Raw genomic sequence first — 24,980 nt, 5'->3', positions numbered from 1 at the left:
CTTTCCTATTGGCGTAAAGCGGCCGCCGCATGCAAATATCGCGGCGCGGAGCCGCGCGGAGGCTTGGGGGCGCTGCTACAGCGCCGCCTTGCGGCTGGGTGGGCGAGCGCGCTCAGGACCCGCCCTTTTAGTGACGTCACTTCCTGTCGGGCCGAGCAGGGCCCGGTTCCGCGGTCCCTTTAAGGCCGGAGCGGCGGCGCGGCGCCGAGCCATGGTGGTGCTGCCGGGCGGTGCGGCGGTGCGCGGCTCCCCGGAGCCCTTCCCGTGAGTGTGGCGGGGAGGGGCTGCGGGGCGATCCGGGTGGTGCTGCTGGGAGCGGGGTGTCCGTCCCCCCCCCCGGCCGCTGCCCTCCGCCGGTACCGGGAACGCAGCCGGAAGGGCGCTGTCCGGGCCTGGGGGTGCTGATGGGGGTTGGGGGGGGCTGCGACCTCTCGACCCGTGAGGAGCGATTTGTGTTCGGCCCCTGGGCGGCTGTGCTGGTTGTGCTGGTTGTGCTGGCTGTGCTCCCTGTTTGCCCTTCCGCCTGCTGTTTGTTTTGGTTTGTTGCGTTTGTTTGGGTTGTTTTGTTTTGGTTTTTTGCCCCTCTCCTATTGCTAAAGGAAATCCCCACAAAGCAGAGGGGAAGCTGGTGGTGCAGAGACTTTAGCAAGTGGGAAAAGAGAGAAAGGCAGTGAAACTTCCCGTGCTTGGCAGGGCTTTGGTCAACTTTGATAGCAAAGCAGTTTGCTGTAGGTGCCCAGGGAGCTTGGTGCTGATCGCTCAGTTCAACCTTCCTGTTAAATCCACCCATTTATGATCATTCTTTCAACTGTGCCTACATCTAAACAACACCCTGACTACGTCATCATTACTAATAAAAGCCAAACGCCTCCGAGTGTCTCGGTGGAGCTCAGGGTTGTTGCCTTCTTGCAGTAACGCTGTTGCTGGAGGCTACTTAGTTTGCACTACCTTGCCATCACCATGGGCCCAAGGGGCCTCAGGAGCTCAGCCCTTCTGTCCCATCCCTGCAGGAGGATCGAGGACTGCCTGCCACCGCTGGAGAGCTCCCCATCCAAGCGTTTCTCCCCCTCCAAGCGGAAGCAGTACTACATCAACAAGGCCATCCGCAACTCCGACCTCATCCCTAAAGCCAAGGGGCGCAAGAGCCTGCAGAGGCTGGAGAACAGTAAGGCTTGGGTGGCTGTGCTCTACCCCCAATTCCCTACACTGCCTGCAGTGAGGGCTTCTGTGAGGACCCTGCCCCCAGACTCAGGGGCTCTGCTGTTGCTTTCCTCCCCAGCTCGCTACTTGATGTCACTCTTGGAGCGAGATGAATGTGGCAACAATGAGGCTGAGCTCGCCCACTCTGCCACCCCAAGCATCTTCACCGAGGCTTGCAACAACGAGACCTATGTGGAGGTAGGATGGGGCTGCCTGTTTTGCTGCCCTACAGCATGTGGAGTGCTTGTACCTTGCTGCCCCAGGCAGAGGGGCTGCCTGCATTCCCCTCAGAGTCCATACACGCGTCTGGCCTGGCAGTGGGTGCTGTGCTTTGGCTGGTTTGGGGTCTGCTGCTGTTTTTGTTGTATTTGAAGTGCTGCTGGGAGCTCTTTGGGCAAGCTGCAGAGGGTAAGCTTGAGTGAGTTGCAGCACTTCCTCCACACCAGGCCTCTTGCCAAACACCTCGGTTGCTCCATACACCCCGGGTGGTGTTGCTGTACCTCCCCTGTGACCTCGTCTTCTGGCACCTCTCCTGTGTTAGATGTTCACAGTTCTGGCTGCAGGGCTATAAGTGTGGTCTCTGTGCACTCTGGGTGCTGTGAAGCTTTTCCGCTCTTACTCAATCCAGGCTTGGAAAGCCTGATGTCTATCTGGCTGGGTTGCGTGGATGGATGGAGGTGTCACCACTTGGACTCCCTGCAGAAAGCCACCTTCTTGTTGGTTCTGAGTGCCAAACATCCATCTCCTCAAGGCACAGGCTTGGGCATACCGGGAAGTTCCCTGTAATGTCTGCATTGGGGCTTCATGCTTGTGTTGTCAGATCTGGAATGACTTCATGAACCGGTCAGGAGAAGAGCAAGAGCGTGTCCTGCTTTACCTGGAGGAGGAAGCCAGGAAGAAGCACAAGAGGAAGCTGCCCTTGAAAAACAAAGAGAAGTGGAAAGGTGCTGGGAGGGGAAGCCGGGTGGAGAGAGCCTCTCCCTTCCCTCCCTTACATGCACTTTGGGAAGGGTGCTTCTTCCTGAGGTGCTCCCTGCACCATCCAGTCATGGCAGGGATATGACAGTGCCTGAAGGGAGTAGAGTCCCCACAAAACCCCATCGTGAACCTGAGTGGGAGTTTATGTGGCCCAGCTGTGGCTGCAGTAGCTGGCTGGGGTCCTGGGGGGCACATTGAGCACCTCAGTGAGGTGATGCCACGGGGCTGCAGACCCCATTTAAATCCTTTTCTTCCCCCTGCTGGCTCCAGAGCACCCTGCCTACACACCCAAGGAGTGCTTCCAGCGCATCAGCCGCCGCCTGCGCTCCACCCTGAAGCGTGGCAGGATCCCTATGGTGAGCTGGGGACATGAGGGGTGGGGGCAGGGCTTTGGGGTGTGTTTTGGTGCTGTTCCTGAGCTGCCAGCAAGTGCTGAGCTCCTGGGAATACACACCTGCTTTTGTGTGACCTTTGGAGCAGTGGCTTGCTGACAGCAGATGTTCAGCTCCCCATGCAGAGAGGTTTTCATGGGTTAGCTGAGGTCTTCTGGGACATGCAGGTTGTTTTTTACCTGGTTGTTTCCCTGTCTCAGTTCAATAAGTGGAAACCAAGCATGCTTGCCAACTGGAGCAGCAGTCCAACCTTTGGGGTCTTCAGACTTGTCTATACAGGGATACTTTCAAAAACTTAATTGCCTTTTGAAAGGGGTCAAACTGCACAATGTGCTGAGCAGGCAAACCCGTGCTGCAACACAGTGGCCTTGTGCCCAAGCCCAGGGTGCCTGGCTCCCTGCTCTGTTCTCAGTGGTGCTGTTTGTTTTCCCTGCTCTAATTAGAGCTCTGTCTCTAAAAGCAGCCTCAGCTCCTCCTGCCTCTTGGCTTCTTCTCAGTTTGCTCTCAACTGAGACTGCTGCTTGTCTCTGGGGTTGCAGTGCTGTGGAGAGCTGCACTCCAGCTGAACTTTGGCTGTCAGGAGAGGAGGAGATGGGAAGCTCGAGGCTCTTCTGGCTATTGCCACTTCACTTGTGAGGAACGATGCCAGCATTTGGCACGCAAAGTGTGGAGCTGGCAGGGCTGGATTCCCTTCTGCTCTGGGCCTCGCTGCCACGTACCTCCCTGTTATCCTGCATCTCCTGCCGTGCTTTGAGCTTTGTGGATGTAGCAGAGGACAGTGGTTGGGATGGCCAAGTATTTGCTGTTGGGTCTGCAGCTCTTCAAAGGCAAAGCCCTCTGGCTGTGGGGCATGGAGCTACCTGGGGACAGGCAGCTTGGGCATGGCACACCGTCTCCCCTTAATGGGATTTGCCCTCTCCTCACTGATTCTTTTGCTGTTCCTTGCAGGGGATGCTGGAGTGCCTGGAGGAGGAGCTGCTGACCTTCTTTTCCGTCACTCCACACTCTGTGTACACAGCACTGATGGACAACAGGTATCCCTGCTGTGGGCACGCGAGGGGGCTGAGCCCAGAGCTCCTGGCTCCTTGTGTCCCACTCTGATCCTTGGGCTCCCTGGCACAGCTCAGGGAAGGGCAGTGCTGGTGTGAAGCACATCAGCTCTAACCCAGTCCCCTGCCTCCCCCAGCTTTGAGCGACTCCTGCTCCACGCACTCTGCCAGTACATGGACCTCGTCTCTGCCAGTAAGAGCCTCATGTTTGTTTTTGTTTCTTGTTTTTCCTTTTTGTTGCTATCTCCCCTCTCCAGCCCAGCTTCTTCCTCCCTGCCTTCCCTGGCCCCACCTCTCACTGCAGCTTGCAGATAACCATACTCTGCTGCTTCCCTGCACCAGGCTGTGGCCTCTGAGCATGGCCAGAGCAGCTCTACCTCATGATGCCACATGCAGCAGTGCTTAGGCTTCCCCTCTTATTTCTGGGCTTGGGTGGCTCAAAGCAGATCACTGTGCTCAGCCCCACTCACTGCCTCCCCCCCCCCTGCAGAGCCTGGTTGTGGGTTTCTCTGTAGGTGTCATTGCCACAGCAGGGGAGAGAAGCTCTACTCTGTGTCTTTGTGGAGTTTGCTCCTTGTTCAAAACAGCACAAGAGCCCTGATAATATGAAGCAGAGTGGGTGCCTGCGGAGGGGGCTGGAGGTGGCAGCTCCTCTGCAGGGCATGAAACAGAACCGCAGGAACCCAGTGAGCTGCTGGTGGGGGCTGGGCTTTGGGTTGAAGCATTCTGTTAACTCTTCCATCTTGCCCACCAGGTTCGGATATCGAAGGGAAACGCCAAATGAAAGTGAGCAACAAGCACCACGTCTTCCTGCCCCCAGAGCTGCTGCTTTCGGACTACCTGGAGCAGCTGAGCTGACAGCGAGGGGCTGCCCTGCCCCATGCTCAGCACGCTGAAGGCTTTGCTTCCCCACTGATGGCCTCCGTGGGCTCTGTTCCTTGTGACCTGCACATGGGGCTTGTCCCTTCCTTGCTGAATAGGCTGAGCCTCCCCGCAGGCACTGCAGTGTGTTGTGGGGCTGCAGATGGGCCATGGCAGGGCATCCTGGCCCCATCCGTGTGCCCACAGCCCGTGTGCTTTTAATGATGCCAGGCCCTTGGCATGCTGCTGGGCTGGATGCTTCTGGGCTCAGCCAGCGGAAGCGCCTGGAGCCTGTGGGGTGGCTCTGTGTGTTCTGACACCTCCGTGACAACGGGCACAGCCCTCAGGCATCCCTGGAGCTAGCTGGCTGGCCGCAGCATGGAGCAGGGCTGTTTTTAAATGTAACATAGCTGTCTTTTTATGTGTATATTTGTATGTGTGGGGGCGGGAAGGGAGAAGTGCTGGCCCCAGGGATGTGCTCTGTGTGCAGCCACCTGCAGCAGGTTGGGGCATGAGCAAGGGTGGTGCCTCGTGTTTGTGCGTGTGCGTCAGAAACGGGCGGCATTCGTGCCGGAACAATAAAAGTGTGGTGCTCCAATGATCTGTGGTTTGTGTTTTAGGGCTGGGAGGGGGGGAACTGTGGGGCCAGGGTGGGCTTGGAGCCTGGTGCTGAGCCAAAAGGGACAAGGCTGTGGTAGAAAAAGAAAAATATGGAACGCTTCACGAATTTGCGTGTCATCCTTGCGCAGGGGCCATGCTAATCTTCTCTGTATCGTTCCAATTTTAGTATATGTGCTGCCGAAGCGAGCACGAGTCGCTCTTCCCCCAGAAGAGTATATATAGCCCAATAGAGTAGTTCTTTTCCGAATAGAGTGACTTTTAAATTTACTTCTAAAAAACCTCTGCTTCGTAACACACTCATTTTAACTGCAATTATCCTAGCTCTTAATGTTTTTACCGTAATATTTCCATATTCTAAGACTTTATAATCTATTCTTCGCACCGCGGGGCTTCTGGGTAGCGCTTTATGCAAGTTACCACCCGGCGGTGAGGACCTCCGCCTGGGCTGTCCTCGGCAGTGCCTGAAAGAGCGCGGCGCGGCGCGGGCAGCCCCGCGGGGGTCCTGGCACGGCGGCGCATGCGTGGTACCGCTCCAGGTGGCATCCTTCCCCCCCATCCCCTTAAACCTCCGCGTCGTTTCTTATCGCTGAGGGAGCGGTGATGGATTTGGCGTACGTGTGCGAATGGGAGAAGCGGCCGAAGAGCGACCACTGCCCTTCCATCCCTCTGGTGTGCGCCTGGTCCTGCCGCAACCTCATCGCCTTCACCACCGACCTTCGCAACGAGGAGGAGCGCGGTGCGGACCCCCCCAAATCCCCCTTTAAACCCCCCGTACCCCAACCCCGCGATTCTCTCGGGGTCCCTCCGCTATTCCAGCAGTATCAGCGGGCCCCGTTCCCTGCTGCAGGCCGGTAATGGTTTGGGGGTTTCGTTTCTGGCTTCGTGCAGATCTCACCCACATGGTTCACATCATCGACACGGAGCATCCCTGGGACGTCCATTCCGTCAACTCCGGCCACGTGGAAGCCATCACCTGCTTGGAATGGGATCAGTCGGGTGAGCTCGAGGCCTTCTCAACGTTTGCAGAATCACCGAGCAGTTTTTGGGTTGGAAGGGACCTTTAAAGTCACCTCGTTCCAACCCCCTGCTGTAGGCAGGGACACCGGGTTGCTTGCAGCCCCATCCAGCCTGGCTTTGAATGCTTCCAAGGAGGGGCATCCACAGCCACACTGAGCACCCAGTGTCTCACTGCCCTCGTAGTAAAGAATTTCTCCCTGATATCCACTCAAATCGACCCTCTTCCAGTTTAAAACCATTTAAAACCCCTTGTCCCATTGCTGTCTTCTCCTCCTAAAAGCTCTCCCCAACTTCCCTGCAGGAAAACCACTCCTACTTCAGGCCACTTTCCACACCAGTGCTGTGCCACTCCGTGTAATTTGGCATTGCTTCGCAGCTACAAAGTGCTAGGCTCCATCAGAGCTGCACAGGGTGGTTTGGTTCCTCACCTGGAGATTGGCAGCACCCAGGGTTCTTACAGGGCTGTGCGTCTCTGCAGGCTCCAGGCTGCTCTCAGCAGATGCAGACGGTCACATCAAGTGCTGGAGCATGACCGACCACCTGGCCAACAGCTGGGAGAACACAGTGGGCAGCATGGTGGAGGGAGATCCAGTGGTGGCCCTGTCCTGGCTGCACAATGGTGTAAAGCTGGCGTTGCATGTGGAGAAGGTTCGTCAAGGGTTGGTTTGGGTCATTGATGGGGGAGCTGGGAAACTCCTCTGTGTTTTTCTGCTCTGCCGTGGGTTTCTTCTGTGGTGCTGGGCATGTCAGATAGGGAGATCTTTCAAGTTAAATGCTTTCTAGCTCCTGCTGAGGAATGCAGGTGGGGTGCCTCGTTTCTCTTGGTGCTTTAAGCTTGTCTTAGTCAGCCTATTTCAATCTCCATGGCTGGAAAACGGAGATAAAACCACATGCTGGTCTCCCATGGGTACCTCAGCAGAAATGCAGTTGAGGTAAGGAGGTTTGTTGCAGGGATTTGGTAACGGGAGCCAAACGTGTACAGAGACCAGCTGTTTGTTTTGAAGCGTGTCTAATTCCAATTCCAAAAAAAAAAAATAAAGTCTTTTCTGCATTCTCAAATGTTAAGTCTTGCACAGAAACGTAATGGGGCCGTGCATTGTGTTGGGCAGCAGCTGCTTATAACGTGGGGAGAAGCCTTCCCCACGCTCACATCTCAGAGCTGGGTGTATGAGCTCGATGCCTGGATTCTGTTTAGCCCTGCTGACCTTGCTGCAGCGACTCAGGAGAGCAGAACTCTGCAGCTCTGGGTGCACTGCAGGCATCAGATGCTGACATCTTTGTGTTGTCCATCTCCATTCGCAGTCTGGAGCGTCCAACTTTGGGGAGAAGTTTTCCAGGGTCAAATTCTCTCCGTCGCTGACTTTGTTTGGTGGGAAGCCTATGGAGGGCTGGATTGCTGTGACCATCAGTGGTCTGGTGACAGTCTCCCTCCTGAAACCCAACGGGCAGGTGCTGACATCCACAGAAAGCCTTTGCCGCCTCCGTTGCCGCGTTGCTTTGGCAGATGTCGCCTTCACTGGTGGGGGAAACATCGTGGTGGCCACTTCAGATGGCAGCAGTGCCTCCCCTGTCCAGTTCTACAAAGTCTGCGTGAGCGTGGTGAATGAGAAATGCAAGATAGACACTGAAATCCTACCTTCCCTCTTCATGCGCTGCACCACCGACCCTGCCCGCAAGGACAAATACCCAGCAATCACCCACCTGAAATTCCTTGCTCGGGATATGTCAGAACAGGTGAGCATCTGCTGTTGATGAAACAAGTAGGATTTAAGTGGGTATAGAAAGGAGACAGCAGTTTATTCCTCCTGTGGCTTCATCTCAAGGCTGTAAGAGGGAGCAATCGCATCCTGCAGTGATTCTCTGCTGTTTTTGGGCTGGCTGCTCATCCAGTTTCATTCAAGCAGGTTGCATTTGATAGGTCTGGGAGTGTCGTGGATGACGCTTCCAGCTTCCTGGAAAAGCAGTCTGAAAAGCAGTCTGAAAAGCCCCGTTCTTCATTAATCTGATAATGCATTGCCTTTATTTTATGACTCTGCACATTGGGTGTTGTGGGAGTTCTGCTGGACAATCCGGAGAGGTTCTGAGATATGAAGCCTTCAAAGCAGTCCCTCTCCAGAACACTTGGAGCTCTTGATCCAAGTGACTTAATTTAGCAGCTTAACTCTATTTGCTGGGGTAATACGACTGTGGGAATCAGAGTGGTTCAGTGAAGCTGCAAAACTCTTCTCTCTCCTGTTCCTTGTGGTTGGGATGGAGTGCTGTGTTGGAGAACACAGCTTCTGTTTTGCCTTCAAAGTCAGCTCTGTTCCTGCCCTTTTCTTCATGTTCAGTCTGTGATGCATGGGGCAGCATTGGCAGGTTACAGATTTGTGAGAGGTGAGATCATCAGTGATATGGAGAAGCACAGGCTGTGATAACACTGCACAGTTCTGCCTCTCTTTCATTCTAGCTAGAGCTGGAGCCCTCACCATTATGATGATACAATCCTTTGCTTTTCATTAGTGCTGTATGGGCTAATTAGGAAAAAGAGCCTCGGAGCAGAAGGGGAGAGGGGCTGAAAATGTAGCTGGGTAATGTTGTGAATGCTGTGCCTACAAACAGTGTGGTTTTCCCTTCTGCAGGTGTTGCTTTGTGCTTCCAACCAGAACAACAGCATTGTGGAGTGCTGGTCTCTGCGGAAAGAGGGCTTGCCTGTCAACAACATCTTCCAGCAAATCTCTCCTGTGGGTGAGTTCCAGCACCAAGGACTTAAGAACAGGAGTGTCTGGTCTTGAGGAGGTCTGAATGAGAGTGGTAAGGCAGGGAACTCCAATCCATTATCACATATTTATTTGTATCTCAGGTGTTCTCAGCCACACGCTCTGTTCCATCCATTTGTTTGCATCTTAGGCAACAAATTGATGGTTTCCAGGAAGTGGTTTATAAGTTGTTACTTTCACTCAATAAAAGGCATTTTTCTGTTTTGCTGTGCAACCACTCTTCCTGCTGAGAGCAGAGCAAGCTGAGCCTTCTAAAGGAAAAAATGGTGCAGTGTGCAAGTAGCTTCATTGAGCTGCCCTGTCTGCACATCTCTTCCACTTTTTCAGTTATTTGAAATATAACAGCATCAAATCCGTGCTGTTTGCTCTGCTGAAATGCAAAGGGTTGTTTAACATAAAGAATTGTTGATCAGCACCAGCAGAGCCTTGCATCAACTCCAACTATCAACTGATAGAGCAAAACAAATCATTATTGGTGTGGTTACTGAGCTCAGAAGAATGGGGGGAGATGCAGGGGAAATACACTGGTCTGCACAAAGAAGTGTGGGCAGAAATCAGGAAGGGGCACTGTTTTCTGACCCCTTTGGACTGAGATGCCTCACTTTGTTTTTCCAAGTTGGAGACAAGCAACCCATGATCCTGAAATGGCGAATTCTTTCTGCCACCAATGATTTGGATCGTGTCTCAGCTGTGGCTCTGCCCAAGTTGCCCATCTCCCTCACAAATACTGATCTGAAGGTGGCAAACGACACCAAATTCTTCCCTGGACTGGGTAAGGAGTCTCTGTTTTCTTTCTCTTAAATATCTGATGTCTGCCTGAAACTTTCCCTCCTCATCTTCTGAATTGTAGCTGTGTGTAACTCAGAACAACACATATGAGAGATTGATGCAGAAACTTTCCAAGGCATTGCTCGTCCTGTTTCATTTCCAGGGAGGATGCATACCTCTGAAATGCTGGTGTGGCTTCAAGGCATGAATGTGCCTACAAGCCCACAGCCTTTGGGTGCTGTGTTGTTGCCACACGCACTTTCAGTGGTTGTTTTGCTGGGTGAGGTCAGGGTTATACCAGAATTTGCTTGCTCAGCTTTGGTTGTCATCTCTCCCCAGGTCTGGCATTGGCTTTTCATGATGGCAGTGTCCACATTGTTCATCGCCTGTCCCTGCAAATGATGGCTGTCTTCCATGGCTCTTCTTCCCAGCGCCCAGTGGATGAGCAGACTATCAAAAGGCAGAGAACTACTGGCCCCCTTGTTCACTTCAAAGCCATGCAGCTCTCCTGGACGTCTCTGGCCTTGGCTGGCATCGATAGCCATGGGAAGGTAGTGTGTTCTGTGTTGCTGCTCTCATGGGATCTCTCTTTATCTCTCTAAATGGTGATGGATCATTCTGGAAAGCTCTGGGAATGCCATTTCCAGCTGCATGATCCGTGTTAAACAAGGTGTGATGCATCCCTTTACTTTGGTTTGTATCTTCAGGCCAGCAATGAGCTGCAGGTCACCCTGTGTTACGCAGTAGCTTTTGTGGAGTGTTTTCAAGCCAGTTCTTGATAGGAATTTTCCTTTGCCTCCTCCATTCAGCTGAGCATGCTTCGTATCTCCCCCTCCATGGGCCATGTGCTGGATATGAACACCTCCCTGCGCCACTTGCTGTTCCTGTTGGAGTACTGCATGGTGACTGGTTATGACTGGTGGGACATCCTGCTCCACGTCCAGCCCAACATGGTCCAAAACCTGGTGGAGAAGCTGCATGAAGAGTACACACGGCAGAGTGCAGCCCTGCAGCAGGTCAGCAAGAGTGGAATCTCCCTGCTTTACAGCAGAGGGAGTGGGCACAGGGAGAGGGTCTCAGCAACAGGGCCACAGAGATGATCAGGGGACTGGAGCACCTCCCCTATGAGGACAGGCTGAAAGAGCTGGGCTTGTTCAGCCTGGAGAAAAGAAGGCTGTGGGGTGAATCATTGCAGCCTTCAGTACCTAAAGGGAGCCTACAAACAGGAGGGGAATCAACTCTTTGAAAGGGTGAGTGACAGCAGGATAAGGGGAAATGGTTTTAAGCTGAGGGAGGGGAGATTGAGGTTGGACGTCAGGGGGAAATTCTTTACAGAGAGGGTGGTGAGGTACTGGAACAGCTGCCCAGAGAGGTTGTGGATGCCCCATCCATCCCTGGAGGTGTTCAAGGCCAGATTGGATGGGGCCCTGGGCAGCCTGGTCTAGCATTAAATGTGGAGGTTGGTGGCCCTGCATGTGGCAGGGGGTTGGAGATTCATGATCCTTGAGGTCCCTTCCAACCCTGGCCATTCTGTGATTCTGTGAACAGAGCTGTAACAACCTGCCTGTGCTGTCTCTGAATGCTCTGCTGGAGCAATGCTTGAGGTGTGAAGAGCCACTCTTGGCACAGTGTTTGTTGTCACTATTTTCGACCTGTTGGGAAGTTCTGGTGAGATGTTAGAGGCTATTTTTGACAGAGGTCGGGTCAGACTACTGGGAGCAATAGGACTGTATGTGAGTGAGACAGCATTCACTGTTCAGTTGTTCACACAGCAGAGATGCAGAGCAGAGGATAAAGCAGTTGATGAGCTGATCCTCTTTCTAGCTTCACTCCTGAATGTTTTCTCATGTCTCTGTCCCTCAGGTTCTCGCCACACGCATTGTTGCCATGAAAGCATCTCTTTGCAAGCTCTCCTCCAGCACGATAGCCCGTGTTTGTGACTACCATGCCAAGCTGTTCCTGATTGCCATCAGCTGCACCCTGAAGTCACTGCTGCGCCCGCATTTCCTCAACACCCCAGATAAGAGTCCTGGGGATCGGCTCACAGAGATCTGCTCCAAGATCACAGATATAGGTGGGGATTGCTGGTAATGTCAGGCACAGCTTTCTGAATATCCTGCATCAGCTCCTTTTAGACTCAGTGTGAAATGTCACAAGCTTGTAGTTGCTTCCTGGGTTTGAGAAAGAAGGAGGTGAGGGTGGAGTGTGGGTCCATCTCCTGATTGAACCAGATGTTTTTGCTTCTGTTTCAGACATTGACAAGGTGATGATCAACTTAAAGACAGAGGAGTTTGTCCTGGAGATGAACACGTTGCAATCTCTGCAGCAACTCATCCAGTGGGTGGGGGATTTTGTGCTCTATCTACTGGCCAGCCTGCCTAACCAGGTGAGAGCCTGGGCTTCCAAAAACAGTCTTTTATGAACCTCTTACACCTCTGAGCTCCGTGGCATCTTCTACAAGCCTTGCCTACTATCCTGCAAATGGAACAGCAGCTCCAGCAGGCTGAGTTTAAGCCCCAATCCCAAAATGTTTCTCTTTGCAGGGCTCTCCTGTGAGGCCAGGCCACAGCTTCCTGCGAGATGGAGCATCCCTGGGCATGTTCAGGGAGCTGATGGTGGTGATTCGTATTTGGGGGCTGCTGAAACCAAGCTGCCTCCCCGTCTACACGGCAACCTCTGACACTCAGGACAGCATGTCCCTCCTCTTCAGGCTTCTAACTAAACTCTGGCTGTGCTGTAAGTGTTTGCCAGTTTCCTCAAACAAAAGGATCTTGCTTAATTTGGATTGTGCACGTTAGAAATAATTGCAGGGGGTAACCCTTGAGTGGGTCTGTAGTGTTTGGAAAGGGCAAGTGCAGCTGCCAGCCTCATTGTTCCCTGTGCTGTGTTGGAGGATGGAGGAGGAAACTGCATCTACTTCTCTCGGTCTGTAAATGAGGTGTGTAAAGATCACGCTGGTTTTTCTCTCTTTCTGCTTCATTTTCCATGCAGGTCGTGAAGAAAATCACATCACAGAGCCAGATGATACCCTGATAGATGAGTGTTGCCTCCTGCCCAGCCAGTTGCTCATTCCCAATATTGATTGGTTGCCTATCAACGATGGCATTATCAGCAAGCTGCAAAACAAACAGCTTGTCAGGCTGCAGTTTGGAAAAGCTCCTGGGCTCATTGGTCACACTGTCTCTTCCCAGTTTGATGCCTTTGTAAGGTACAAAGATATAGGAACAAATAGATGGTGTGGTTGAAATCTCTCCAGATCTGAGAGGTCATTGGGATGCTTGTGTCACAAGAGGGTTTATTCTCTTTGCTTGAGTTCCCAGTCATTAGTGAGTTAAAGAACTGAAATGAGATGGCAGGAGGAGGGGGGAGAAGTGCTGGTTTGTGTTTAGATTGATGTCAGCATGCCTTTGAATCCAGTGGCACTTCACAGAGTATGTAGTCATAGCCTGGGCCCCACTGGCCATTGAAATGCAGCTCACTGTCCTGGCAACAGCTTGTAGAAAATGATACCCTAGAAATGATCCCATTCTTCTTCCTGCATAGGGCACCTGGTCAGCCCAAAATTGATCATCTGAGAAGGCTTCATTTAGGAGCATACCCTACAGAAGAATGCAAGTCGTGTACCAGGTAAGCGATGCAGACTAATCCCCTCCATGCAGAGGAGGTCTTGGCAGAAGCTCAAACTGCCTTTTGTCATTCAAAAGCTCCCTTGGTCTCTGTTTACCATCCCAGCTGGTATCCCAGTAACTTCTCATGTGATTTACGCCTGCAGGAGGAAATGCTGCTTCTAAATTAAGAAATTATGGCACTTTGCATTTAAAGAAAGCACTTGTGGCTATGTTTAAGATATCCCTGATGTGGAAGAGGAAAATCCTTAAATACTTGTTGGAGAGCAGCAGGGCTGATTCAGGATAGCTGCTACTATCATTGCAAGTGTGGCTGTTTAAATTTAAAGTCTCACTGCCTTGCCTTGCAGAGTAACCACAGCTCTTTGAGAATTAACTTCATTCCTGAAGTTGAAATAATCTTTATCTAAAGGCTGAATGCTGCAATGTGAGATAAATATGGTCTTGCTTGAACAGAAAAATAGGAGGATGGTCAGATGACAAAGGTAAACAGAGACCAGAATTTGCCTGTAGGGTCTCTATTGGTGATTTATTGGCTCAGCCTGCAGGCTCCCCTGTTCTTGGGGAGGAGGCAGTGAGTGCAAATACAGTCCTGTTTTTTGGGTGATCTTTCAAACTTCAGTTTGCTTTTGGAGTTCTTTTGTGCTGTCCCCTCACAAAAGAGCATCCATCACCATCACTTGATTGAATTGGCTCTAATTATTAGTTTTAATAGAAAGTCTCTGTAGCAGATCATCTATACAGGATTGAGTGTCTGCTGTTTTGTGTAGAAATAACAGCTGGGGGCTGTTGTATGAAGGCATCACAGAATGGCCAGGGTTGGAAGGGACCTCAAGGATCAGGAATCTCCAATCCCCTGCCACATGCAGGGCCACCAACCTTCTCATTTAATGCAAGACCAGGCTGCCCAAGGCCCCATCCAACCTGGCCTTGAACACCTCCAAGGATGGATGGGGCATCCACAGCCTCTCTGGGCAGCTGTTCCAGCACCTCACCACTCTCATAGCAAAGAACTTCCCTCTGACATCCAACCTCAATCTCCCCTCCCTCAACTCCAAACCATTTCCCCTCGTCCTGCTGTTATCAACCCTTTCCAAGAGTTGATTCCCCTCCTGTTTGTAGGCTCCCTTTAGGTACTGAAATGCTGCAGTGAGCTCACCCCTCTGTCCCAAGATGTTTCAGTGTTCAAAAACATCACCTGCAAATGGCAGAAGATGATTTCCTCCTCCCTCCCTGCTCAATGTATGACCGTTGCTGGTTTGTTTCCTGGCCTTCCCATCTTTGTGCCAGGCTGTAACTCTCTTCTGCTTTCTTCCTTTCCAGGTGTGGCTGCGTTACGATGCTGAAATCTCCAAACAAAGTCACTGCTGTGAAGCAGTGGGAGCAACGCTGGGTCAAAAACTGCCTGTGTGGGGGGCTGTGGAGGAGGATGCCCCTCAGCTATTCCTGAGAACAACGGGTGCCAAGTGGAAGAGCTGGGAACGAGGAGCTGCAGCCCTTGTGAGACAGCACCCAGTGCTTGGCTGGGTGTGCTGATATGTTTTTCTTGCATTGGTCTTTCAGCTTCAACAAAAGAAAAGAGGGAAGGAAGGAAAGGAGCTTTTGAGGGGCTCCTTTTAGGCTTTACTCTGTCAAGTTTTCCCATTGCCACCAAAGGCAACGTCAGCTGGAAGCCAATGGCCAGGGAAGGGGGGTGGAAAACCTGCTGCCCTCGTGTGTCTCTGGGCTGACCAAGCAGAATGACTGAGCCCTGCAGTCAGACGTGGCACAAACTGAGTGGTAATGAGGGGCTCTGGGGGTACACAGAGCATCTCCAAGGAGGGAGGAACAAACGCTTGGTTCCTTGTGTTTCTCCTTTGCTGTGGGCTGCTTGGGAAGCATGGCTGGTCAGTTCCTGTTTCCTTCTGCATCTGAGTGAATTTGGCTCTTCTGCTGGGAGATTTCTTTGTATCTATCTGTGTTCTGATGGATGGAGGAGCAGGAACATGAGGCTTGCTGCCTGGAGCAAACCCAGCCACGTAACTTTGAGCTCTTTTGTAAATAAAAAGCTCCCTTAATTTCGTACAGAATGTTTGGTTTGTTTGCAGAACTTCAGCCCTCTTTCATGTGACTTTGGTTGTGCTGTGAGCCCAGGGCTGCTGATGCATCAACACAAGAAAAGCAGGGAAGTGGTGTGAATTGCACCTCTGTTAGGAAAGGAGCTGTGAGCACTTGTAAAATCAAATGGTTTTCAACTTTCTATCAGATTATTACAGGCAGGAGAGGAGAAAACTTGGGGTAATGAAGATTACTATAAGTCTGCAGCTTCAGACAAAGCTGAGTGCTGCGGTGTGTTGGAGGAAGAGCTTTCCTAGCACACAACTCAGACCGAAATCTGAGTGCTTTTAGCTGCTCTGTGAGGGTGGTTGGAGCCAATGTGGGGCTTGGCTGAATTCCTGCTCAGCTGGATATACATCTGGGTGTCCTCTGAGACCATTTAAGGGAAGGATGATGGCATTTTTTTTTTAATATTCACATCCCCCTGGGAGTGAGTTTTCATTTATTAGTGAAAAATTGAGCTGGTGGTGAAGAGCTCAGCTCTCAGCTCTGATGTTTTTCTGCAGAGCTGGTCTGTGCTATTCTTCTGCTAATTAAGGACAGTCAGATGGCTAATTAGGAAACTACAACTCCTTGTCGGGGTGGTTTTCCCCTGTAAGTAAAACTCAGCAACGTGGCTCTTTGCTCATCTCCTTTCTCTGGAGGAGCACTTTGGGGTTATTTAATGTCTGTGGCACACAGAGGAGAGCAGTGCTCTGTTCCTGCAGCCTGCCCAGGCCATGTGCATGCAGGCAGTCCCTTGCCATGCACCCAACCTTACCATGCTGTGGGGTGCAGCATTGCTCCTTTGGGGTGCTCAGAACAATGCTGGGAGGGGGGCATGGGGTCCGACCCCCATGGCTTATAGGGGCTGTGTGCAGTAAGGGATGGGGTCAGGGATGATGGGGATGACATGGGGCTGTCGTGGCTCTGCCACCCCCAGATCTCAGCATCCCCCAGATCTCAGCATCCCCCCACCCCCCTCAGTGCACTTCTGCCTGCAGCAAATTGGCGTTGCTTTATTGTGGTGGTTGCAATACAGATGTGTCCAGCAAAGCCTGCAGCAGTGCTTCCCCCTCCCTGGGCATCTCTCAGCCCCCCCCCCACCCCACCCCAGAAGCTCAGGGTCCCCATCCCCCTCTGTGCCCAGCAGCGTGGGCTCAACGTCTGGCCACGTCTTCATCCCCATCCCTGGAGGCCATGATGCTGTCAATCCATTCAGCATAGGGTGCAATGCGGGTGTAGATGGCTGGCTTCTTGTAGTTGCCACAGACACGAGAGCCAGCTGTCACCACCCCCTCAGCCACACCATTGCAGACCAAAGGACCCCCGGAGTCACCCTGCAGGGACAAAACTCATTGCCACGTGCTTCTCAGGCTGCAGCTTTGGATCAGTCTCACTGCTGTCCCCCCCCGCCAGCCTTCACAGAATGGCCAGGGTTGGAAGGGACCTCAAGAATCACGAATTTCCAACCCCCTGCCACATGCAGGGCTGCCAACCTCCACATTTAACACCACCCAGGGCCCCATCCAACCTGGCCTTGAACACCTCCAGGGATGGACGGGGCATCCACAGCCTCTGTGGGCAGCTGTTCCAGCACCTCACCACTCTGACATCCAACCTCAATCTCCCCTCCCTCAACTCCAAACCATTTCCCCTCGTCCTGCAGTTATCTCCCCTTTCCAAGAGTTGATTCCCCTCCTGTTTGTAGGCTCCCTTTAGGTACTGAAGGCTGCAATGAGGTCACCCTGCAGCCTTCTTTTCTCCATGCTGAACAAGCCCAGCTCCCTCAGCCTGTCTGTAGGGGAGCTGCTCCAGCCCTCTGCTCATCTCTGTGGCTCTCCTCTGGACCCTCTCCAACGGCTCTCTGTCTTTCTTATACTGGGACCCCTCTTCTCACCCAGGTGCAGGGATGAAACCCCATCCCACCCTCACCTCTCCCCAGCATCCTCCCACTCCTCTCCCAAACCCCTCATGGGGATCATCTCCTCCCAGGGCTCTGACCTTGCAGGTATCCTTCTTCCGGGAGTCGGTGCACATCATTTTCTCGGTGATGGTGCGGTCGTGGCGGGTGCGGTGGTTGCAGAGCTCTCTGCTGATCACCGGACGCTTTACTTCCTGCAGCCGATCCGGTCGCTTCCCGCTGTGTGTCACCGTCCCCCATCCCGCAGCATCGCACAAAGTGTCGGCCGCCACCTCTCGGTCCACGCGTTGGAAAGGCAGCACTTTCACGTGTTCGTTCAGCTCCGCTTTTTCCTCCAGCTGCCACCGAGAGAAAAAGGCAGAGGGGTCAGGGGGATGCGGCAAACAGCCGGGCAGCCCCTAGGATGCAGCTTGGGGTCGGCATCGTGGGGATGGATGGAGATGCTCCGACACGGCTGGAGCGGGATGCTCCATGGGATGCAAAGGGGTCGAGGGGACCAAGAGGAGAAGGTAGGTGAGTGCGGGTCGGGAGGAGGGGAGGGGAGCCCACCTGGAGCATCAGGAGGTCGTCCCGGTTGTTGTGGATGTTGCTGCCGGGGTGGGCGATTTGTGCCCTCACATCATACAGCCGTTTGTAGGGCTCCGGTTCCGTCAGTGAATGAGCACCCAGCAGCACCTGGAAGCGTTTATCTCCTCTGTGGGGTGAGGGAAGGGGCTCAGATGGAGCTGAGGGGGCTGCAGGGCTCGGAGTCCCCCCACCCCCAACACCGGGTGCAGCCCCCGCATCCCCACATCACTCACATCTGCTCGGTGCAGTGCGCGGCGCTCAGCACCCACTGGGGGGCGATGAGGAATCCCCCGCAGACGTGCTGCCCGTCCAGCTGCAACGAAGCCATATAGGGCCGCAGGTGGGGCTGCGACTCCGAACCCCCAAGGATCCGACCCCGGGGTTGTGCTGGTGCAGGGCGGGGAGAGACAGCGTTAATTGGGGGACAGCAGAATGAGAGACCCCTCGAGACCCCTCCCCACACCCTTAGGGACCGCAGTGGGGTTTCCTGACTCTACACGAGGTCTCCATTTCTCTAAGCTCCCCAATGTCCCTCGCAGCCACCCCCAGAGAAGCGCAGTGCGATGCTGCTCTGTGTCACTGTGACCCCACGATGGGTCTCTGCCCACCAACCGAGAGCCCACAGCCCTCCTGAGGACACTCAGCTCTGTTCCCATCCCAATCCCAACCCCGTGCCACGCTCACCATCCACCACGGCCCCCAGCATCAGGACGAGGACAGACCCAACAGCAGCACACGGCCCCATGGCTGCAGTGAGAGGCTGCTCCGGGGATGGGATGGGGATTGGTTTTATATCCAGTTTGGGGCCACGGGGAGGTCAGGAAGGGAAAAAGGAGGGGATTTCCGCAGCGAGGCGATGCCAAATGTGCTTCAACTCTCCATTATAAAACGGATCAAGCGTTCCTGGACAACTTCAGGAGGAAGCAGCCGTTCCCAGCTGCTGGGTCTGGCAGCAGCAGGAGGGGATTTCTGCAGCACCGAGGGGTCGGTGGCTGTGGGGACAAAGAGGTCGGGGTGTCCAAGGAGTGATGGCCCCTCTGCCTTTCCACTCGGTGCCACAAAGCAGAGTCACATCCCCACAGCCCTGAGCCCTTCCCAGCACCACACAGAGCAGTGGGGCAGCACCGGGGTGGATGTCCCAACCCAATCCTACGGCACAGCCCTCACCCCGACCCCATATGGCCCATGTGCTGCTGCTCTGTGATGTTAAGTGAAGTGTTGAGAAGGGAACCTCGACTGGGACTGCAGGTTGTTTTTTTGCTTTTTATCAGCATCAAATCTCTTGGGGTTTATTTCAGTTATCCTGAGCTACAGCTGTGCCAAAGCCGTGGCACCGGAGTCACCGTGAGCCCGGCGATGTCTGTCTCCATCCACGTGGGGAGGGGGCCGTGCTGGCGGTCTGTGACATCGGGATTTCTGCACTCCGGGCCCGGTCAGAGCGGCTTAACTGCAATGATTCGGGATTTAACGTTAAATACGCCAGGAGATTTTTGCTCACTTAGGGTCAAAAATGGAACGAGGGCAAAGCGCAGAGGCGCAGAGCTGATCCCAGATGCCCCGGCTCTGAATTTGGGGAGTTTCCCGAATGCGGGAGCCGGGTTGAACTCGGCGGTGCCGAGTCTGACCCCACGGGGGGGGCAGTGGGGCTCCGGGGGGGCGGCACTGAACCAAGAGGTGGGGGCTGCTTGGGGGGCAGGCGGCCGATTCCCGGTGGGGAGGGGTGGGATGGGGTCCCAGAGTGGGGTAGGAAACGCGGTCCGGACCCTCTGCCAAACCCGGGGGGCACAGCCGCCTTCTGGAGGTGCGGAGCAGCGCGGGGGGGTTGGATGCGCCGCACGGTGGGGGACATAAAGCAGCACGGGGGCACCGCCCCCGCTCGGTGCCGCCCCCCCCGATCCCTTTGTCTCGCACCCGACCCCCCGCCCGCTCCTTTTACCGACCTCCCCACCACCCCTCCGCGTCCCCGCAGCGGTTCAGCGCCCCGAGAGCGGCCGGGAGCGGCGGGGCGGGGCGGGGGGCGGTGGGGAGGGGGCGGAGGAGGAGGAGGAGGCGGCGGCGGCGGCGGCGGAGGATACAGCCGCGTTCCGCCGAGGCACAGCAGCCCCGCGCTGCGGGAGCCCCGCGGACGTCCCCGGCTCCGCCCGTGCCCCCCCCGCCCGGATTCCCCCCCCCAACCCCCCCAGGGGCGGCTGCAGCCGAGGTGAGTAGGGGAGGGGGGGGGAGGCGGCCGCGGGGACACAAAGGGCCGCGCCCCCTCCGCGCCCCCCCTCCCTTCCCGGCCCCCGCCCGGGGCTGCGGCACCGCGCTACGATCGTCCCCGGTTGCTGCGGGGCTGCCCCGCTACTGCCCCCCCCCCACCTTCTCCCCCCCGCGGTGCTGCATCCCGTAGTGTCCATCCGTATTGCTATCCCTCCGGTGCTGCCCCCAACCCCAGTACTGCCCCCCTATATTGCCCCCACTCCCCCCGCACCACCCTCCCGTCTCCCCCCCCCTCCATCCCTCATCGCACTCAGTACTTGTCGGAAGTTTCTGGGAGCTGAGGCCGGGGGGGTTCCCCGGTTCTCCACCCCCTGTTCTGCCCTGAGGGTGGCACAACCCCTCCGTTCATCCTCCACGACCCCCAATCTTCACCCCACCTGTTGTCACAGCCCCCCATCCCCCCCGCAGGGCCCCCCCCAGGACCATGATCTCCCCGAAGGACAAAGCCAAGGCTCCCAAGGACAGCATGACGCTCCTGCCCTGCTTCTACTTCGTGGAGGTAGGTGTGGGGGTGGGTGGGGGTCTGGGGTGGGGGTGGGTCACATCCTCCCCACCTTGCGATGCCACCACGCACTGAGCCCCTGCTATGCGTGGGGCTGTGCCATCACCCGTGTCCCCATGAGTGCACCAAATGGGACCTGGAGGGACTGAGGTGGGCAATGAGCCCTCCCTGCCCCCCCCCTCCACCCACCCCACCCCACCAGCTGCCCATCGTGGCCTCCTCCATCGTGACGCTGTACTTCCTGGAGCTCACCGACCTCTTCAAGCCAGCCAAAGTGGGCTTCCAGTGCCACGACCGCGCGCTCTCCATGCCCTACGTGGAGAGCAGTGAGGAGCTCATCCCGTTGCTCATGCTGCTCAGCCTCGCCTTCGCCGCCCCTGCTGCCTCGGTGCGTCCCACACCACTACAGGGCCGGGTCCTGCTGCTTTTTGGGTTGCACTGAGCACGGTTCCCCCCTGTAGATTATGCTTGGGGAGGGTCTGGTGTACTGCCTGCAGTCTCGGTTGAAGGGCCGCGCCGGCACCGAAGGCAGCATCAACGCTGGTGGCTGCAACTTCAACTCCTTCCTGCGCCGCACCGTAAGGTTTGTGGGTACGTTGTGCCACCGCCTGACCCATGGCTTCGGGATTGGGGTGGGCGCATCAACCCTGCAGGTGGAATCCGAGCCCTTTGTGCCCCCCATAGGTGTCCACGTTTTCGGGCTCTGCGCCACTGCGCTGGTGACCGATGTCATCCAGTTGGCCACCGGCTACCATGCGCCCTTCTTCCTGACCGTCTGCAAGCCCAACTACACCCTGCTGGGCACACCCTGCGATGCCAACCCCTACATCACACAGGATATCTGCGCTGGCACCGACAAGCACGCCATCCTATCTGCCAGGTATGTGCCATAGGGCAGAGCGGTCCCGCGCCCTACAGCACGCTGCAGCTCAGCCCTGTGCTCTCCTGCAGGAAGACTTTCCCATCCCAGCACGCCACGCTGTCCGCCTTCGCCGCTGTCTATGTGTCGGTGAGTGTGGAATGCCACGTGGCTCCATGGCTGAGTCCACACGGCTGATGTTCTCCTCCTCTCCCTCCAGATGTACTTCAACTCCACCATCTCGGACAGCACCAAGCTCCTGAAGCCCATCCTGGTCTTCGCCTTCGCCATCGCCGCTGGTATCTGCGGGCTGACGCAGATCACGCAGTACCGCAGCCATCCCACTGATGTCTACGTGGGTTTCCTCATTGGCGCCGGCATCGCCGCGTACCTGGTGGGTTCCACAGGCCGGGGTTTTTGTGCTGTGTGCTGCCCTGCAGCCACACTAAACACAGTCCCCCACCCCACAGGCGTATCATGCAGTGGGCAACTTCCGTGCCCCCACTGAGAGAATCCCGATGCCAGCTCCAGCCAAGGATGCTCTCCGGGTGCTGACGCAGCGCGGCCACGACGCAGTGTACCAGCAGAACAAATCAGTGAGCACTGATGAACTGACCCCACGCCTGGAGGAGGAAGAGGCGGCCGTGCGCCCGGTGCCACGCGACAAGAACTCTCTGGGCAGCCTGAAACGCGCCAGCGTGGACGTGGATCTGCTGGCACCGCGCAGCCCCATGGCCAAGGAGAACATGGTGACCTTCAGCAACACGCTGCCACGCGTCAGCACGCCTTCCATGGAGGACGCCGCGCGTCGACACATGACCATCCACGTGCCGCTGGACGCCTCGCGCTCCAAGCAGCTCATCTCCGAGTGGAAGCAGAAGGCAATGGAAGGCCGTGGAGGGGCGGAGGAGGTGGAGGAGGAGGTGCCCCCGGCGCTGTACCCCACGGTTCAGGCTCGCCCTGAGCGCACGGCGTTGGGCCCAAGGGTTCTCCTCCCACCCCGTCCCGGCGCAGCGCCGTTGGTGCACATCCCCGAGGAGAGCGCGGCGGGCGGCGGCGGGGCCGTGAGAGCCAAATGGGTGATGGTGGCTGAAAAAAGCGCACCTCGCACCGCCAACCCACCCCGTCTGATGCAGGTGATCGCCATGTCCAAACCGCAGAGCGCGGCCCCCAGCACCCCCAAGCATTCGGAAACCTCCTCGTCCTCCACCAGCTCCGACTCCTCGCAGTACCGCTCGCCCTCGGAGCGCGACAGCTCCAGCATCGTCACCATCGACGCTCACGCCCCTCACCACCCCGTGGTGCATCTCAACGCAGGGAACGGGCCCTGGGAGTGGAAGGCGGCCCCGAAAAGTGCTGAGGATGGCTACGAGCTGGGTGAGGTGGGGAAGGAATTTCGTGCCTTTCACCAGGCCAAGAGCGCCGGAGTTTCGCCCGGCTCCTCGCTGAGCGACGTGGAGCAGGAAGAGCCGCGGTACGGCAGCCTGGCGGCCATCCATGGGGCTGCAGGGGGTGCGGAGAGGGGGGATGTGGGTGAGGGGCTGCTGGGTGCTGCCAGCCGTGAGGCCACGCTGCGCAGGAAGGCGGCTGAGCGCGACGTGCTCACGGACTGCGATGCTGACAGCTTCTATAGGAAAATGCCAGCAGGGCGCAGGTTTAAGGATTGAGCCCACCCATCCCCCAACCCACCCCCCCCTTGGGTTTGGGCCCCCCCTAGGGGGTGTGGGCCCGAGCACTTTTGGACTTCAGTTTTTTCTCTCTAAAACAGGTGCTGATGTTTTGTTTGTTATTTTTTTTTGAGGGGGTGTTAATTTATTCGGATGATGGTATTGTAGGTGTGTGGGGTGGGGGAGCAGTCGGTGTTAAAAGGGCTTTGGGGAATGGCAGCACGTGGCTGTGTGTGGGAGCTGTGGGGCTCAGCGCTGCACGGGGGGGGGGGGGTGCAGCCCCCGCTGCTGCTTCGGTTTTTTTTTTGGGGGGGGGGGGAGGAGGAGATGGGGGAGCGGTGCTGGGAGGGGCTGCGTGACCATGGGCTGAGCGCTGGGCATGTGAAGCTGTAAATACTGCGCTGGGGGAAGTAGAGAGTGCATCGAGGGATGGGGGGTGGGTTGGGTAGTAACCCCCCCCCGGAGCTGCGTTGGGCTGCAATGAGCTCTGGGTGCTGCTTGAGCTGAGCCCCGGGCAGAGGCTCCGGGTGGGGCAGGGGGGGGGCAGGGGGGTCTCGGAGCTGTGAACGCATCCGTCGGGCGTCGGCTGAAAACGCTGTGGTTTGAAAAGTGAATAAACGTGTGAACGTGGCCCGGGAGGGCGCTGCGCTATGGGGGATCCGGAGAGGGGGAGGATTAGGAAGGGGGGGGGGATCGCTTCGCGCAGCTGTGATGGGGGCTCGGGGGGGTTTGAGGGTCCCGCGGTGCCGGTGTTGAGCATGGGGTCCCCTCTCGGCTGCGGAGCCGCCCGGCAGCGAAGTGCCACCGCTGCAGTTTCCATCTCCGTTGCTGTGGTAACCGAAGGGATGCGTGCGCCGAGCTCAGCTCCCGCGTGGCACCGCAGCTGCGGTGGTCCCCGAGCTGTGCTCACCCCCCCCGCACCCACCCTGGGGGTACACAGAGCTCCAGCTAAGCGAGTGGGAAGGAGGGGGGAGGCGACAACCGAACCCAACCCCCCCCCCTTTCCCGGTCCATCTCCATATGGTGGCGGCGGAACCCTGAGCGACCCCAGCCCGGCGCTGAGCAGCAGCTGCTGCCGTTTGTCGCAGCCCATAAACCGGCCCGGGAGAGGGGGGAGATGGGGGGGGTTGGTTATAAGACCCCCGGTTTCCAGGAGCAGCTCCGTAACGCTGAGCATCCGGGGGGGTGGGGGGTGAGGGGGGGGGATAGCAGCGATGGCCCCCGCTCCTCCAGCACCGCGGTGATGGGAAGATGGTCCTAAAGCGCCTGTGCCAATTGGATTAGCGGTGGAAATCCCGCAGCATCCCCCTGGCAAACATATGGATTATCCGCCATCACCCGGCGCGGGGCTGGAAATGCGTGCGGGGATTAACGCGGGGGTCACTCCCAAAGGAATATCCACGACGGGGGGGTTCCTGGAGGTCCGCGTCCCCCCCCCCCCGCCACCCCGGTGACCCCGCGCTGTCCCCATTCCTCGCGGTGATAAACGCCGTCACGCACCGCTTCCCGGACCCCGCCGTTCCCATAGCAACCAGCATCACTCCCCCCCCCCCCAAAAAAAAAAAAACAGGCTGGGACCAGCGGGCACTGGGAATGCCGGGGAGAAAGCTCATTAACCGCCCATCGCTAATTGCTTGCTCCTGAAACCCCGGGCGGACGCAGCACCGACGGCTCTCATTGAGCTCAGGGCCGCCCTCCGGATTCGATTCCACGCTCCGGGGGTCGAAGGTTCCCCCCCTCCTTCCTTCCCCCCCCCGGCTAAGGACACGGGGAAGGGCAGCTGGCGTGTAAGCGTTGGTCCTTTAGCACGTGGACACGCAGTGCAGCATCGCTTTGGAGCATCGCGTCCCATCCG

The 24,980-nt window shown here is 56.4% G+C and overlaps 4 protein-coding genes and 1 non-coding gene across 6 annotated transcripts; 3 read left to right on the top strand and 2 right to left on the bottom strand.

The window, feature by feature from the left end:
• The first annotated feature begins 105 nt into the window (after nt 1–105).
• On the top strand, nt 106–5,078 carry R3HDM4 (R3H domain containing 4). The gene is made up of 8 exons (XM_031604214.2): nt 106–264; nt 1,011–1,165; nt 1,280–1,398; nt 2,021–2,144; nt 2,449–2,534; nt 3,519–3,604; nt 3,757–3,812; nt 4,374–5,078. Exons 1-8 carry the CDS (start codon nt 212–214, stop codon nt 4,475–4,477), a joined length of 783 nt encoding a protein of 260 aa, XP_031460074.2. The 5' UTR covers nt 106–211; the 3' UTR covers nt 4,478–5,078.
• A 106-nt stretch (nt 5,079–5,184) lies between these two features.
• On the bottom strand, nt 5,185–5,291 carry LOC116235901 (U6 spliceosomal RNA). The gene has a single exon (XR_004168433.1). It is a non-coding gene; the product is annotated as a U6 spliceosomal RNA (small nuclear RNA).
• A 310-nt stretch (nt 5,292–5,601) lies between these two features.
• MED16 (mediator complex subunit 16) lies at nt 5,602–15,340 on the top strand. The gene is made up of 14 exons (XM_031604215.2): nt 5,602–5,837; nt 5,990–6,097; nt 6,597–6,766; nt 7,421–7,852; nt 8,740–8,845; nt 9,494–9,649; nt 9,985–10,196; nt 10,455–10,661; nt 11,509–11,719; nt 11,898–12,031; nt 12,189–12,381; nt 12,637–12,853; nt 13,189–13,272; nt 14,595–15,340. Exons 1-14 carry the CDS (start codon nt 5,702–5,704, stop codon nt 14,719–14,721), a joined length of 2,493 nt encoding a protein of 830 aa, XP_031460075.1. The 5' UTR covers nt 5,602–5,701; the 3' UTR covers nt 14,722–15,340.
• Nucleotides 15,341–16,346: 1,006 nt separating this feature from the next.
• Nucleotides 16,347–18,680, bottom strand: CFD (complement factor D). The gene is made up of 5 exons (XM_031604218.2): nt 18,523–18,680; nt 18,072–18,225; nt 17,821–17,965; nt 17,352–17,609; nt 16,347–16,687 (listed from the first exon to the last, which is right to left on the bottom strand). Exons 1-5 carry the CDS (start codon nt 18,581–18,583, stop codon nt 16,508–16,510), a joined length of 798 nt encoding a protein of 265 aa, XP_031460078.2. The 5' UTR covers nt 18,584–18,680; the 3' UTR covers nt 16,347–16,507.
• A 1,319-nt stretch (nt 18,681–19,999) lies between these two features.
• Nucleotides 20,000–23,393, top strand: PLPPR3 (phospholipid phosphatase related 3). Of its 2 annotated transcripts, XM_031604216.2 has the most exons (8): nt 20,000–20,038; nt 20,506–20,596; nt 20,802–20,987; nt 21,061–21,190; nt 21,284–21,479; nt 21,551–21,608; nt 21,679–21,852; nt 21,929–23,393. In XM_031604216.2, exons 2-8 carry the CDS (start codon nt 20,522–20,524, stop codon nt 23,123–23,125), a joined length of 2,016 nt encoding a protein of 671 aa, XP_031460076.1. In that variant the 5' UTR covers nt 20,000–20,038; nt 20,506–20,521; the 3' UTR covers nt 23,126–23,393. The 2 variants fall into 2 exon arrangements, with proteins under 2 accessions (XP_031460076.1, XP_089982025.1); XM_090125899.1 differs by lacking the exon at nt 21,551–21,608 and having other exon boundaries at nt 21,061–21,182.
• The last annotated feature ends 1,587 nt before the right edge of the window (nt 23,394–24,980 follow it).

This window comes from Phasianus colchicus, chromosome 28, assembly GCF_987193195.1.
Source record: "Phasianus colchicus chromosome 28, bPhaCol1.hap1.1, whole genome shotgun sequence".
NCBI lineage: Eukaryota > Metazoa > Chordata > Aves > Galliformes > Phasianidae > Phasianus > Phasianus colchicus.
This window is presented reverse-complemented; position numbering and strand designations above follow the sequence as displayed.